Source organism: Peromyscus californicus, unplaced genomic scaffold (genome assembly GCF_007827085.1).
Source record: "Peromyscus californicus insignis strain IS unplaced genomic scaffold, ASM782708v3 Scaffold_2__1_contigs__length_46816999, whole genome shotgun sequence".
NCBI classification, from domain to species: domain Eukaryota; kingdom Metazoa; phylum Chordata; class Mammalia; order Rodentia; family Cricetidae; genus Peromyscus; species Peromyscus californicus.
In genome coordinates this window covers 43,314,046-43,327,139 of record NW_026294540.1, presented here as the reverse complement: position 1 = coordinate 43,327,139, position 13,094 = coordinate 43,314,046, and the positions used below count along the sequence as shown (strand labels likewise).

General features: G+C 43.5%; 1 protein-coding gene across 4 annotated transcripts in view; it reads right to left on the bottom strand.

Annotated features, from left to right (window-relative positions):
• Positions 1 to 13,094, bottom strand: part of Fry (FRY microtubule binding protein) — a 403,165-nt gene that overhangs the window by 103,630 nt on the left and 286,441 nt on the right. For all 4 annotated transcript variants that reach the window (XM_052754591.1, XM_052754592.1, XM_052754590.1 and 1 more), the window contains 8 exons: positions 12,511 to 12,693; positions 10,724 to 10,810; positions 6,332 to 6,591; positions 5,173 to 5,362; positions 4,499 to 4,623; positions 2,224 to 2,281; positions 928 to 1,019; positions 523 to 695 (listed from right to left, as the gene is read on the bottom strand). In XM_052754591.1, coding sequence (XP_052610551.1) covers positions 523 to 695; positions 928 to 1,019; positions 2,224 to 2,281; positions 4,499 to 4,623; positions 5,173 to 5,362; positions 6,332 to 6,591; positions 10,724 to 10,810; positions 12,511 to 12,693 — 1,168 coding nt within the window. The remainder of the gene's footprint in view (positions 1 to 522; positions 696 to 927; positions 1,020 to 2,223; positions 2,282 to 4,498; positions 4,624 to 5,172; positions 5,363 to 6,331; positions 6,592 to 10,723; positions 10,811 to 12,510; positions 12,694 to 13,094) is intronic.

Genomic DNA, 13,094 nt, shown 5'->3' with positions numbered 1-13,094 from the left:
CCGCCCGGCTCTGAGTAACTTTTATACCAAGTCAACCATCTACTTTGTTTCACATGCCTCTGTCAGAATAAAAACGCTTCACATCTATGTGTCCTGTGAGCTAGCCTTTGCCCGACGTAATGGTTAAACCAAATATAAAAGGTATTCCATGCTACAGAATCCTAGTTACTGTTCTGATTGAAGGAAGGGGGCTGAAGTTGGGTCAGGGAGGCAACAGGAGAAAATGAAGCCTGTGGGAAGGCTTCCTCTGAATTCCTTCCGTCAAAACACTGTCAGTTCATTTGGGGACCAGGACCAAAGCCAAGACAAAAGTGATATGCCCAATAACAAACGTGATTCTGACGGTTCCCTGGTGGCTCCGCTAGGTTGAGGTGACCTTGTCTCACGTGTATTTTCAGTGTCTCAGAATAAACAAAGAAACCACCTTAGACCTATATGCAGACCGTCAGGAACAGGAAAGAGCAGTCATGAGGAACGCAAACGCTTTCCCCAGCCCGAAGGTAACGGGAAATGATGGATTACCTGGGACACACTGAATCAAGTTGGCAACCATGGCGCTAAAATGCGCTCGGATGTCTTTGAGAATTTCAACTTCTTTGTCATTTTCAGCTTCTAAGAGCATGCGGGTCAAGTCCACGTACTCCAAGAACAGCGCTCCCAGGGCCAAGGTGTCCCGCTCCAGGGCTCCGTTGGTGCTGGAAGAAGGGAGGGACGCCTTTAGACAGGTTACACAGCAGGGCAGATGCCTCCTGAAGACAACGCAAACGGTTGACATTCACACGGCAGATATGGTCTTTATGTGCACCGTGAGCGGAGTACGGAAAAAGAGGGGCAGCTGAACAAAACCTTTGTCCGAGTAATACATTTAAAGAACGAGAAGCAGCAGAGGCTTCGGCAGGAGGAGGTGAGTTCAGTATTTGATCCCACCTGTCACTTATCACCCCAGCGTCCGCCAGCAGTTCGAATATCCTCAGCAGCTGGAGCCTCAGCAGGTCTCTCCGTTCTCGGCGTTTCTTGTTCTGCGTAGGAAGAGGCAACGTCACTCACGGTCAAGGATACCGCAGCGCGAACTTTAGGGTGTAATTCGGTATTTTCAAGTCTTCTACCTAAGAGGGATGCCTCGTTCCCTCCTCCTCGTCAGGAGAGACAAGGCCAGCTATCACAGGAAAACACCGTAAGTAAGCAGGAAGAATATACGAGGTGGGAATGTTGAGTAGTGCGCCTCGTGTCCAGAGGTGCCAGTGTCTGGAGTGACTAGAGAGGACAGAGGATTTTGTCAATCTCCACCGAGTCTGCCCAGTGAGCACACACTGTTCTTCAGGCTGCTAAATTTCTGCTACTTCTTAAAACAAACAAACAAACAAAACCCAAAAAAACCAACTTATATTTGTGTATGAGTGTTTTGCCTATTTGTATATCTGTGTACCCGGTGTGTGCGGTGCCCATGGAAGCCAGAAGAGGGCGTCAGATTCCCTGGAACTGAAGGTATAGAAGGTTGTGAGCGACCTGGGCCCTCTGGAAGAGCATCCAGTGCTCTCAGAAGCCGAGCTGTGTCCTTAGCCCCAGATTTCTGCTGTTTCTTGTATCACATCTATGGAAAGCTTCTTTTTCAATCTTACTATTTTTCAATCTTGGTGCATTGTAAGTAAATTCTGGGATGGATTCATTCTGGGGAAAATAACATTGAGGAATATATCATAAGCTAAATGAGACATAGTATTCTTGGTCATCGATTCCTGGGTTTTGCTGTTGTTGTTTTGTTTGTTTGTTTGTTTTTCCAGACAAGGTCTCTGTGTAGCCCTGGCCATCTTGGAACTCACTCTGTAGCCCAGGCTGGCCTGGAACTCACAGAGATCCGCCTGCCTCTGTCTCCCAAGTGCTGGGATTAAAGGTGTGCGCCACCACACCTGGCTCTGGTTTGTCAATAATGATGACAACAAAACCAAGTGAACTAAAAACCAAAATTAAATTTTGACTTAAACTTTTGTAAAAGAATAGAAACACATCTACATGTTATGCATTTGTGCATTTAGAAAAGAAAATTCTTTGAACTCTGAATTACTTTAACTATTGAAAATTAGTGAAAATGACAAAATTCAATGTACTAGGTTCATGTTAGAAGCAGGATGGGGTGTTTGTGTTCTTTAGGGGATGATAAAGGGGACCTGAGGTTCACCACTGTCCAAATGAGTCAGACCTTCATGATGGGACTCCAAACCTTACCTCTGGCCTCCTCTCCAGAGCCTCCTTCATTAACGGATGGAGTTCTTCGACCAATTCTCTACAGAGGGAAAAGATTGTCGTTGATATGAAACTCATCACCAACATATCCATTCCAGCATAAATGACATAATTATGTCACTCGGCTACCATTCAAAAATTCCCGTGACATCTCTGTGGGGGTTACTCTATACAGACGATATCTACCTCTGCACTGCACATATGGATTGGAGAACACCCTATCTGAACAATGAAACAGCATTTCCCAAGTCCTTACTAAATCCAGGGCACTTCAGGACTGGCTATGAAATTGAAAACGAATAAAGTTGAGTCTCTGTCCTTAAAAAAACCTTTTGGTCCAATCAAAAGGAAACAGTGAGTTGATATTGAACTACCTTGGGGACCCACACTCAGGAGACTGACACATAATGGATTTAAAACATGAAACCTCTATGTCAGAGCCAAGCTTACACTTGCATTATATGATAGACACAAATTATAGCAGGAGATAAAATAGTGCAGTTTTCATTAAAACCTTTCATGTGCAGTAAAAATATATTGATTAATATATATCTTATTAATTTCTCTGTGTTATATATGTATTATATGTATACACCTATACATTATATGTATTTTATATGTGTATTATGTTATACATATGTATGCATTATACACACCCACAAACACACACATATATATGTATGTATCTCACCTGCCCTCTCAAGTCTCCAATTATTGTTTGTTCTGTTATGAATTGTCTTTTTTGGGAAATTATTTATGAATTTCTGTGTTAAAACAGACACAAGATGTAGCTTGCAGCTAGACAAGTTTGGAAGCTGCATGCTTTCCTCGTGGATACTTTCTCACCCTCCAGGGTATCAGAAAGGCTGTGAGAATCCACAGCACTCTGCACTGAGAGAAAAATCTGAGGCTTAGTCTCCATCGCTCAGATAAAGACAGAATTCCTTTATCAAAGAGTCCCATTTAATAATGTATAATGTTAATGACATTAAAATAGAATATCAAAGGATATTATACTGGTGTAATGATATGGTAACACTAATAATATTAATATTAATAATTGTTAATAACCCTCTCCTACTTATCAGTTATTTACCAAATATTTTCCTATGTGAATATATATATCTAATATATCCTCTTAGCAAATTATGGGGCCGATTCCATTACATCACATCGGTTTAAAATTAAAAAAATTTGATTTTACTTCTATGTATCTGGGGTATAGGCTGCACACCACATGCATGCAGTACCTGTGGAGGCCAGAAGAGGGCGCTGGGAGTCGAACCTAGGTCCTCTGTAAGGGCAGCCAGTGCTCTTAACTAACACTGGGCTCTTGGTCCAGAAGCTCAGCTTGTTTTATTAGAGAGATTTTTATTAGAGTTGTTGTCCTAATCTTGCAGCTGGGCAAACTGAGGCTCACAGAGCTTTTCCAACTCCTGTGGCTGGTTAGCTGGAGGGCAGCGTCTACCTCCAGGAATACAGAGGGCAAGCTCTGCTCAGGGCCTTGGCAGTTCTTTGGGAAAGATCACTGACTGATTTCAGGAACTGTGAGTTATCTTTGTAAAGCTAACCTAACTAATTAATAACTGGCTAAATGCTGGTTAATTGGTGCTCTAGTAATGAGAGCTTGTGATTTTTACTTATTGTTCAGGGTGAGATGCTTGAAGAGTCCTCTTTTCTAACTGCATGGGAGCTTTTGTTTAATGAATGTTACCTTCCTTCTGATTTGTCTGTGTCTCGGCTAATCACCAGAACTGGTGTGCATCAACATTTCATGATGTCTCTTTCAGAAGGTTTGACACTGCCCCAAGTATCTGACCGTAAGATGACAAAGTTGGCTTGACTGAGGTACAGAACAAGCTTTACAGAAAGATGGTTCGTGCTAACTGAGTCTGCCCAGTGGGTTCCACTCATGTGCCACCTTTGAGTCTGTGGTAGGAATGGCAGGAAACCACACACTATCTTTCTTTTGGGTTGCAGCCTCGCAAAGTCTGGCTAACTGGGGATGGATGGGGAGTTATCTTCACTTACATTTACCTAAGACAAAGCTTGGCAAGGGAGATAAAATCTGAGAGATAAAATCAAAGCTGCAAAAGGAAGTCTGCTTACCTTCAAACAATGGCGTGAAGGACATCATGCACAGCCCATCAACATTCCAGACGCCAGCTGGCATCTGTCACCCCCAAGCTTGAGTTAAGAGATAAGTGTAACCGCGGCAGCATGCATGATTTAGAAGAACGTACTGTGGCAACCATACCTGAAAACAAGGGAATTTGTTCTTCCGAATCCTAGAACAAGCGACTCTGTGATCTCGATGCTCTCCAGCCTCATCAAAGGCACCAGCTGCTTCAGCAGGACGCCCACTGACGGTGTGCCGATGGCCTGAAACAAGGTGACTTGACGTGACAAAGAGAACATGTAACCGAATGATAGTAGTCTCAAGTGGCTGAGTGACATCCCAAGGCACTGCCATCACTAAGGAAAACAACCCACATATTTAATGCAGTACAATTTAAGTATTTCCTACCTGGGATCCAAGTCCTTAAGAAAAATCTGCCCTGTTCTTTTAAACTAGTTAAGTCAACAAAACTATCTTTAACAAAATCATTGGCTAAAGTTGTGGTTTTCTGGCATTCAGGCCGTGAAGAGGGAAAGAGGGCAAGGAGGAGACAAGCCCAACCTCGAGGCGCTGATAAATGCAAGGTTCCCTAGAGCAAGCTTCCCGATCTTCTAGTCTTCCATTCCACCCTCACAGGGGAGCATTAAATTATTCACAGAGCCACTTAATGGGATCTGGAAATGTGTCGGAAGAAAATCCGATTCCCTGCTTTCCCAGATGGCGGGTGCGGTGCCTCTTGCACTGGGAACGCTAGACAAGTGAGCTATAAAAAAAACCTTACAGAAGAATTCCTCTGAAGCATGTCATGTCACCTTGTTATCGTAGCTCACTGTACCATCGGGGGTCGTGGCCATGATCTCTGGAGTGGACGCTCGTAAGTGTCCTGGGCTCATAATACTGGGTTTGGCAACTCCAAAACAGAGAATGAGGTAATTTCTCCACAAGGTAACGTAGTTGTCTCCGCTGCCCACGGTGCTGGTTTTCTTGGCATTGATTGGGCTGCTACAGACAGAGAGAAAAACAGAGGAAGAACTAAATTCCCCATTTTATTGTTTGATTTTTAGTTATTTTATTTTTAATCGTGTGTGTGTGTGTGTGTGTGTGTGTGTGTGTGTGTGTACACACGAGTGTCAGTGCCTATGGAGACCAGAAGAGGGCATCAGATACCTTGGAGCTGGAGTTACAAAGGGTTGTGAGCCGTTCGACCCACTTAAGGTGGGTGCTGGAACTGAACTTCGGTCCTCTGCAAGATCAGTGTGAACAGCTTAACCACTGAGCCGTCTCTCCAGCCCTATTTCTTGATTTTGAATATGAATTCTTGGAGCGCTAGTTGAGATAGGATCTCACGCTATAGGCCTGGCTGGCCTTGAACTGTGGCAACCCTTCCACGTCAGTCTCCTGAGTGCTAGGATTGTAGGCATAGACGACCAACCCGGGCTGTAAATATCACTTGCTAAATGAAGACCGTTAGGAGGGCTCCAACGATTAGGCAGCTGTCCGTCAAGGATGAGAGGATGGACAGAAGAATTTTAAAGGTCTCTGTATTAAGAGTCAATGGGCTGGAAAGATAGTTCAGCGGTTAAGAGCACTGGCTGTTCTTCCAGAGGTCCTGAGTTCAATTCTCAGCAACCACATGGTGGCTCATGACCATCTGTAATGAGATCTATTGCCCCTTCTGGTTTACAGGCATACATGCTGACAGAACACTGTATACATAATAAATAAATAAATCTTAAAAAGAAAGAGTCAAGCTTCCTATACTAGTATACAAAGTCATACAGGTTATCAAAGCAAAAGAAAAACCAACCCTTGCTCTAGAGAGGGTATTTTTTTTTAATCTCTAATATACATTAAGAGTTCTAGAGGAGGAAATTAAAAAATCAGAGAAGATTGTGATAGTCCAACCTCTTACAGGAAGTGAAGATTTGAGAGAAGTAATAATAAAGCCAGGGAAACACACGGACACCTTACTTTGGGTCCACCAGCGGCATCACGGACTGCAGCCGGGTGAAGGCGTAAGGCCAGGCATAGCTGAGGGCCGTGGGACAGTGTTTCGGCAAGTTCTCCTGGCGCAGGAAGCTGAAGAGGCAGAGGACCCAGGGGTCTTTGACAGACTGTGCCAAGATCCAGACGTGGGAAGGGCTCTTCACGTCGTAATGGCTGTTCACCAGGACGGCGTTCCATTCCACCAGCCACTGTAGGTCCACGTTGTGGGTCAGTGGTAGTGTTGCCTGTGGGCAAAGAAGCAGGTGGTCAACGGGAGACAGGCAGGCTCAGCCACAGTGCCTGTCCTGACCTCCGAGGCCATGGGCCAGCTTTGGATCTGCAGCACCCATCCTACACCCATCACATACAATGCCTGCGTGAGACCCTCGGCCGGTCTGCAGTAAGTGTGAAGTTCAATGCTTATGGTAATTTTTTTTTTTTTTTTTTTTTTTGGTTTTTCGAGACAGGGTTTCTCTGTGTAGCTTTGCGCCTTTCCTGGAACTCGCTTTGGAGACCAGGCTGGCCTCGAACTCACAGAGATCCGCCTGTCTCTGCCTCCCGAGTGCTGGGATTAAAGGCGTGCGCCACCACCGCCCGGCGGTAATTTATTTTTTATTGCTGGTTTTTAACCAACATGGTCCCACTAGGTAGTTCTTATTGGTCTGAAACTTGCTGTGTAGACTAGGCTGGCCTTGAGCTCAGAGAGATCTGCCTGCCTCTGATTCCCAAGTGCTGGGATTAAAGGTCTGTACCACCATGCCCAGCTGCAGTCATATTTTTAAGTTTTGATGTCATATAAACACTGTGTGTGAGTACACAGAAGCTGTTCCACAAACATTTGTGTGACAATACATGATATTAGTTCATTTAAACTTTACCACAGATTTATAATTTTTTTAAATTTATTTTTATTTTATGTATATGAATGTTAGACCTGCATGCATGTGTGTGTACCACATCTGTGCCTGCTGCCTGTGGCAGCCAGAAGAGGGCAATGGATTTCTAGGCACTAGAGTTACAGATGGTTGTGAGCCACCATGTGGGTGCTGAGAATCCAAACTCTGGTCTTCTTGAAGAACAAGTGTTCTTAACCACTGAGCAATCTCTCCAGTCCCACATTTACAATTTTAAAATCCTGAAGAATTATTCAAATGTGGATTCCTAAGTGTAGATTCATTCCTGTGTTTTGTTTGTGTGGATGTGTACATGGTGTTTTTTATCTTTATTTAGAATGAAGCATCTTGCCTATGATTTGGAGAGACAGCCAACTATGGTGATATTTTATTTGTATTAAAATGTTATTTGTATGTTAATAAATAAAGTTGCCTGGGGGTCAGAGCTATTAGCAAGCCATAGGAAAGCAGGGCAGTGGTGGCGTATGCTTGTAATCCCAGCACTTGGTAGGCAGAGCTAGGTAAGTCTCTGTGTGTTCAGGGATACAGCCATTATTGGATACACATGCCTTTAATTTCAATACCAATCATAGAAAACCTGGAGGCCTATACAGACAGGCCGTGAGGAGGCGGTCATGTGGTTGGGTTTACAACCAATGAGAAGGCAGAACAGAAATTCTATATAAGGACTTTAACACAGAAAGTAGCTCTGGTTCGGAGAGGTAGGACCACTGCAGGAGGAAGGGTAAGGTTTTAGCTCTTAGCTCTGACCTCTTGGCTTTCTTCTTTGCATTGGTTCTGTGTTTCTTATTTAATAAGAAGTTTGGTTACATCTACAGCCAACAGTGGCCCTTTTCTGAAGAGCATTCTTCACATGATTTTTGAGATGAGAGACCTACTTAATCTTCTACTCTATGCTATCAACCCAATGTAATTCAAAACTCCTTTAAAGATAAAGATATGTATATATTGATAAGTTCCTACATTTTATTCTCTTTTAAGTATCCACATTAATATTTAGGCAATACCAATTTTTAATTTATTTATTTTTATGTGCATTGGTGTTTTGCCATGGGTTGTTGTTAGGTCCCCTGGAACTGAAATTACAGGCAGTTGTGAGCTGCTATGGGGGTGCTGGGAACTGAACTCCAGTCCCCTGGAAGATCAGTCAATGCTCTTAACCACTGAGCCATCTCTCCAGCCCTGGCAATACCAATTTTTAAATAACATATCTATTGTTCCAAGGGTGGGGAAGCCTACCTTTTTGGGAGGCCTTTATAAAGTGATGTTTCATCTGTTGGGGCCATGAACTCCCCTGGATAAATGCTACAGATCTGGCCTTCATATATTTATTGCTGGGCTAGAGGGGGTGGAACTGGACCTTTAGAGGGAGAGGAATGAGACCCTGTCAAGTGCTCTGCCTAAAACCTGTGTTCTGGGGAAATCACTGAATCCAGACTGTCTGCCTCCTTCACTTGTGACTAAGTGATTGTAACTGATCTCTCCTAATATTGATTTGTGAATCACATGATACAGTGGACGTAGAGACACAATGCTGGCACCCTTTCCTCTTCCGAAGTTCAGGAGGCTGACCTGGTGACTCCTGCTTAAGATTTGATTCTAGCAAATATAGAAGGAAATCATGTATGTGGTGATATTGTGTTCCCCAATATATTATGCACCCTAATAAACTTATCTGGGGCCAGAGGACAGGGCCAGCCACTAGATAGACATAGAATCCAGAAAATGGTAGCACATGCCTTTAATCCTAGCATTTCAGAGGCAGAGATCCATAATTGCATCCAGTGAGTTCAAGGCCACACTGGAAATAGAGCCAGGCATGGTGGCACACACCTTTAACCACAGCACTTGAGATCTCATGTCTTTTCTTGGGAAAGACACATGCCTTTAATTCCAGGACTTGAGATCTCATGCCTTGCTTGGGAAAGACACACATCTTTAATCCCAGGAAGTGATGGCAGAAAGGTATATAAGGCATGAGGACCAGGAACTAGAGGCTTTTTAGCTTTTAGGCTTCTAGCAGCAGTTCAGCTGAGATCCATTCGGGTGAGAACTCAGAAGCTTTCAGTCTGAGGAAACAGGATCAGCTGAGGAGTTGGCCAGGTGAGGTTGGCTGTGGCTTGTTCTGCTTCTCTGATCTTTCAGCATTCACCCCCATACCTGTCTATGATTATTTCATTTATAAGGACATTTAGCAATTCGGCTACACATGTGAATAGACGTAATGGTTATCTGCAGAAGAGGAAATAGGCATGTCTAAGAATGACCAGTCCATCTCATGTTCAAATAACTGTAACGTAAGAGAATGCATGCTTCTTTACTCTGGTTGTTCTGGTCTGCAGTACCTGGCTGGTGGTTTTAGTAATTATCATAATTATTATTGCCCAAAACTAGCACTTTATGTTCAGTGTCAGGGAAGGCTATAAAAAGCTCACAGATTCCCTCCAACAGTGCAGTCATTTGCATATGTGGGAGGTATCTGTGCCAGGCATGAACTATATGTGTTCTCCAGGCACCCCCAGGTTCCCCTGCCTATCCATGGAGCTGAAATGGACCCAGGTTCATTCACTGTACTTTTCTGTTTTGAGATGGACATGTAAAGTTAGCTTTGATGCTAACTATAGAAATGCTCAGGGCATTGAAAACCACCATGATGCATTTCCAATGAAGACAGTATTTGTAGAGCAGGTAGAGCTCTGCTGGAGTCTGGGCCAAGAAAGGGCACAGGTGAACTCTTCAGTATGACTGTGGGTGTCCATCCCTCATAGCAACGGGAGGAGCAAACTCAATGCCCTGTGCGCGATCAACAAGTGTGAGCTAATCCCCAGTCTGCACAATCAACAAGTGTGAGCTAACCCCCAGCCCTGTCCTCTTAATATTTTTGCGTTCTAATAACTGTGAGGGTCAAAGGCAATAAAAATGGAACCATCTTGCAAACTATCAAGTAACGCATAAGTAGGATTTACATGTTGAGACTACTGTAATATAAAATGTTAAGTACAAAATGAAACAAAGATTAAATGTTAAAGACAATAATTAAGGCAAGTTAATTTTTATAAGAATCCAGAGTAAGCTGGGTGGTGGTGGCACATGCCTTTAATGCCAGCACTCAGGAGGCAGAGGCAGGCGGATCTTTGTGAGTTCGAGACCAGCCTGGTCTACAGAACGAGACCCAGGAAAGGCGCAAAACTACACAGAGAAACCCCGTCCAGAGTAATTTTTCTTGAATTTGAAGTTTTAAAAAACTATTAACTGTATTTCAAAGGCTCAAATTTTCTTGGAATTTTTTTCCAGACCTGTCCTGTGCAATTATCTGAAAAGCTAATCTTGTTTCCCTAGTTATTGTGCCTCAAGTTACTAGTCTGCTAAGAACCTTATGCTTCCACACACAGTTGTGTTTTAGAGACAGGCTCAGAACTTACATCTGACAACAGATAGCATTTGGGACCACATGTTTACTTACCGAATCTGAAACTGCCACATGAATGAAACTTTCAAGAATGGAAGAACTTAGTTGATCCATGACATCAATCATCGGCCTGTCGTCGTCCTGTACAAAGGAGAAGTCAGTTACACCCCTGGGAAATACGTGTTTCCCTCCTGTCCCGCAGCCTTCAGCCCAGGACGTGGAGCAGAGCAGCCTGCCAGATAGCGATAAAGGTTTTCTCAGAGAGATGTGAGTATCACTAAAGGCAAGGCAGGAACTAAAACCCCGTGGTCCTGAGGATACATAGGCTTACAATTCCTGTGCAAGATAATTAAAGCTCCAGTTTCAAAGATTCGCACTTACTCCAGAGTCGAAATAGCAGGGTTGTATATTGGTCACAGAGGCAGGCATTCATGCCTCTGTGATAAGCTTAAGGAACAGAAACCCTGCAGGAACATGCCTTGCTGGGACACTAAAATGCTCCTTATTTGAGGTCACTGGCTCACCAGGATAACTGAGAACGTGGACTGACTGTTAGTCTCCAAGAAAACATATTATAGACAGACCCCCACATCCTGTACACCCCACAGACTGCGCAACTCTGCCTTTTATCTCGGGAGGACATGTTTTCCCATCATCATTGAAATTAAGCTGTTTGGTTTGGCATCATGATGTTTTAAAGAAGATGTGTTACTTTTTCTTGTCTATTCTCTGGTGTATATGCAGCATCTTCTTAATTAGATGTATGTTGAACACTGAGACAAATGTTACTAAATTAATTAATTAACCCTAACGAAATTAATCTTAAAATTCTTAGTAAAGTAGGATCATTCAGTAAATTAGAAATGGTCTCTTGAGTCACTGTCAGAATACATGATTTGCCTCCAGTAGATTAAGAATGTTACTATGCCCATGAAATTGCAACAATATGGTCACATAATGACAATACCAGTTGGTAGTCCAATGTGGGTGGGGGCAGTCCCACAAGCCCCCACCCCCTAGATGGACAGCCACAGGCAGCTAATGGCTGTTGAGAAAGAATTAGTCTTCTCCATGGACAAGCCTCCGACAGGTTATCTGATCCTAAGCGGCGAGCCCTAAACACACATCTGTATGAGCAACACCAAATGGACTCAGCAGGTTGTATTTATACATAATATATATGCAACAGTAATAGTTAAAGAGGAGCCAAGGAAATCAAGGAGGGCATGGAAGGGGTTGAAGAGGGGAGAGCTTTGTGTGGAAATGATATAAATGCCGTATGAAATGCTCAAAAAAGTTTTAAAAAAAGGCTATTATGGTGGCTGCAGAGATGGCTCAGGAGAGGACCGGGGTTCGGTTCCCAACACCCCCAGGGCAGCTCACAACTGTCTGCAACTCCAGTTCCAGCAGGTTGAATGACTTCTTCTGGCTTTCAAGGACCCTGCATGCACATGGTACACATAGATGCAGGGAAAAATACCCAAACACATGAAATAACAATAAATAAAACCTTAAAAAACAGTTAACAGGATTTTAAAAAGAATTCTATTATAGCCTGGGAATGGTGGTGCATGCCTTTAATCCCAGAGTTTAGGAGGCTGAGGCAGACAGAGCTCTGTGAGTTCAAGGCCTGCTGGGTCCACTGAGTTCCAGACCCTGCCTCAAAACAAAATAAAGAAAAAAAAAAAAGCCGATACCCAATTAAAACCCAACAATGTATCAACAATGAAGTCTTGATGCTACATATGTTGCATATAGGCAATAGCAATGTGTTACTTCTAATTTTTAATGGAAAGCTGTTGAAGGGAATAACCAGGAGACTTCCTGAGAACGTGCCATACCTCAGGCTGACCCAGGGCATGGAAGAGAGCTCGGATCTCCTTGAGTATCAGCACGGAGAGCTTTCGCGTGGCCACCTGGAAGCTGCAGAGCAGGACAAGAGCAAAGCCTTCCACAGCGTGGAGGACGCTGCAGTGCGGACCACGCTCCGACGGCATCCTGTGGCTGGAGCCGTTGGGAATGAGCTGCCGTGCAAGAAAACATTCCAAGTTTAGCCAAATAACAAGGGAAGGCATACAGCTTTTCCGCACATTAGACTTTGCAATATTAAAATAAATGTAACAGCTTAGACAGAGTGTGTGAATTGATTATTATTCATGAAATATCCTAATTCCCTTTCTCTTTTCAGATCAAGGGGTGCTTTGTGATAACTCCAGCCATCTGTTATTGCTGATGAGAAATGACTGTTCAAAGGCTGTTCATAGTGAAGAAACGAATATTGCTTCTGGCCACACCATTTGGGATTATGCGATCAAAGCGGTCTAATTTGTTTTCACTGAAGTTTTCTATGGACAAAAGATACAATTGAGCTGGATTTTTAAAGACTTTTACTTTTTGCTGAGATTTGCTTACACACACACACACA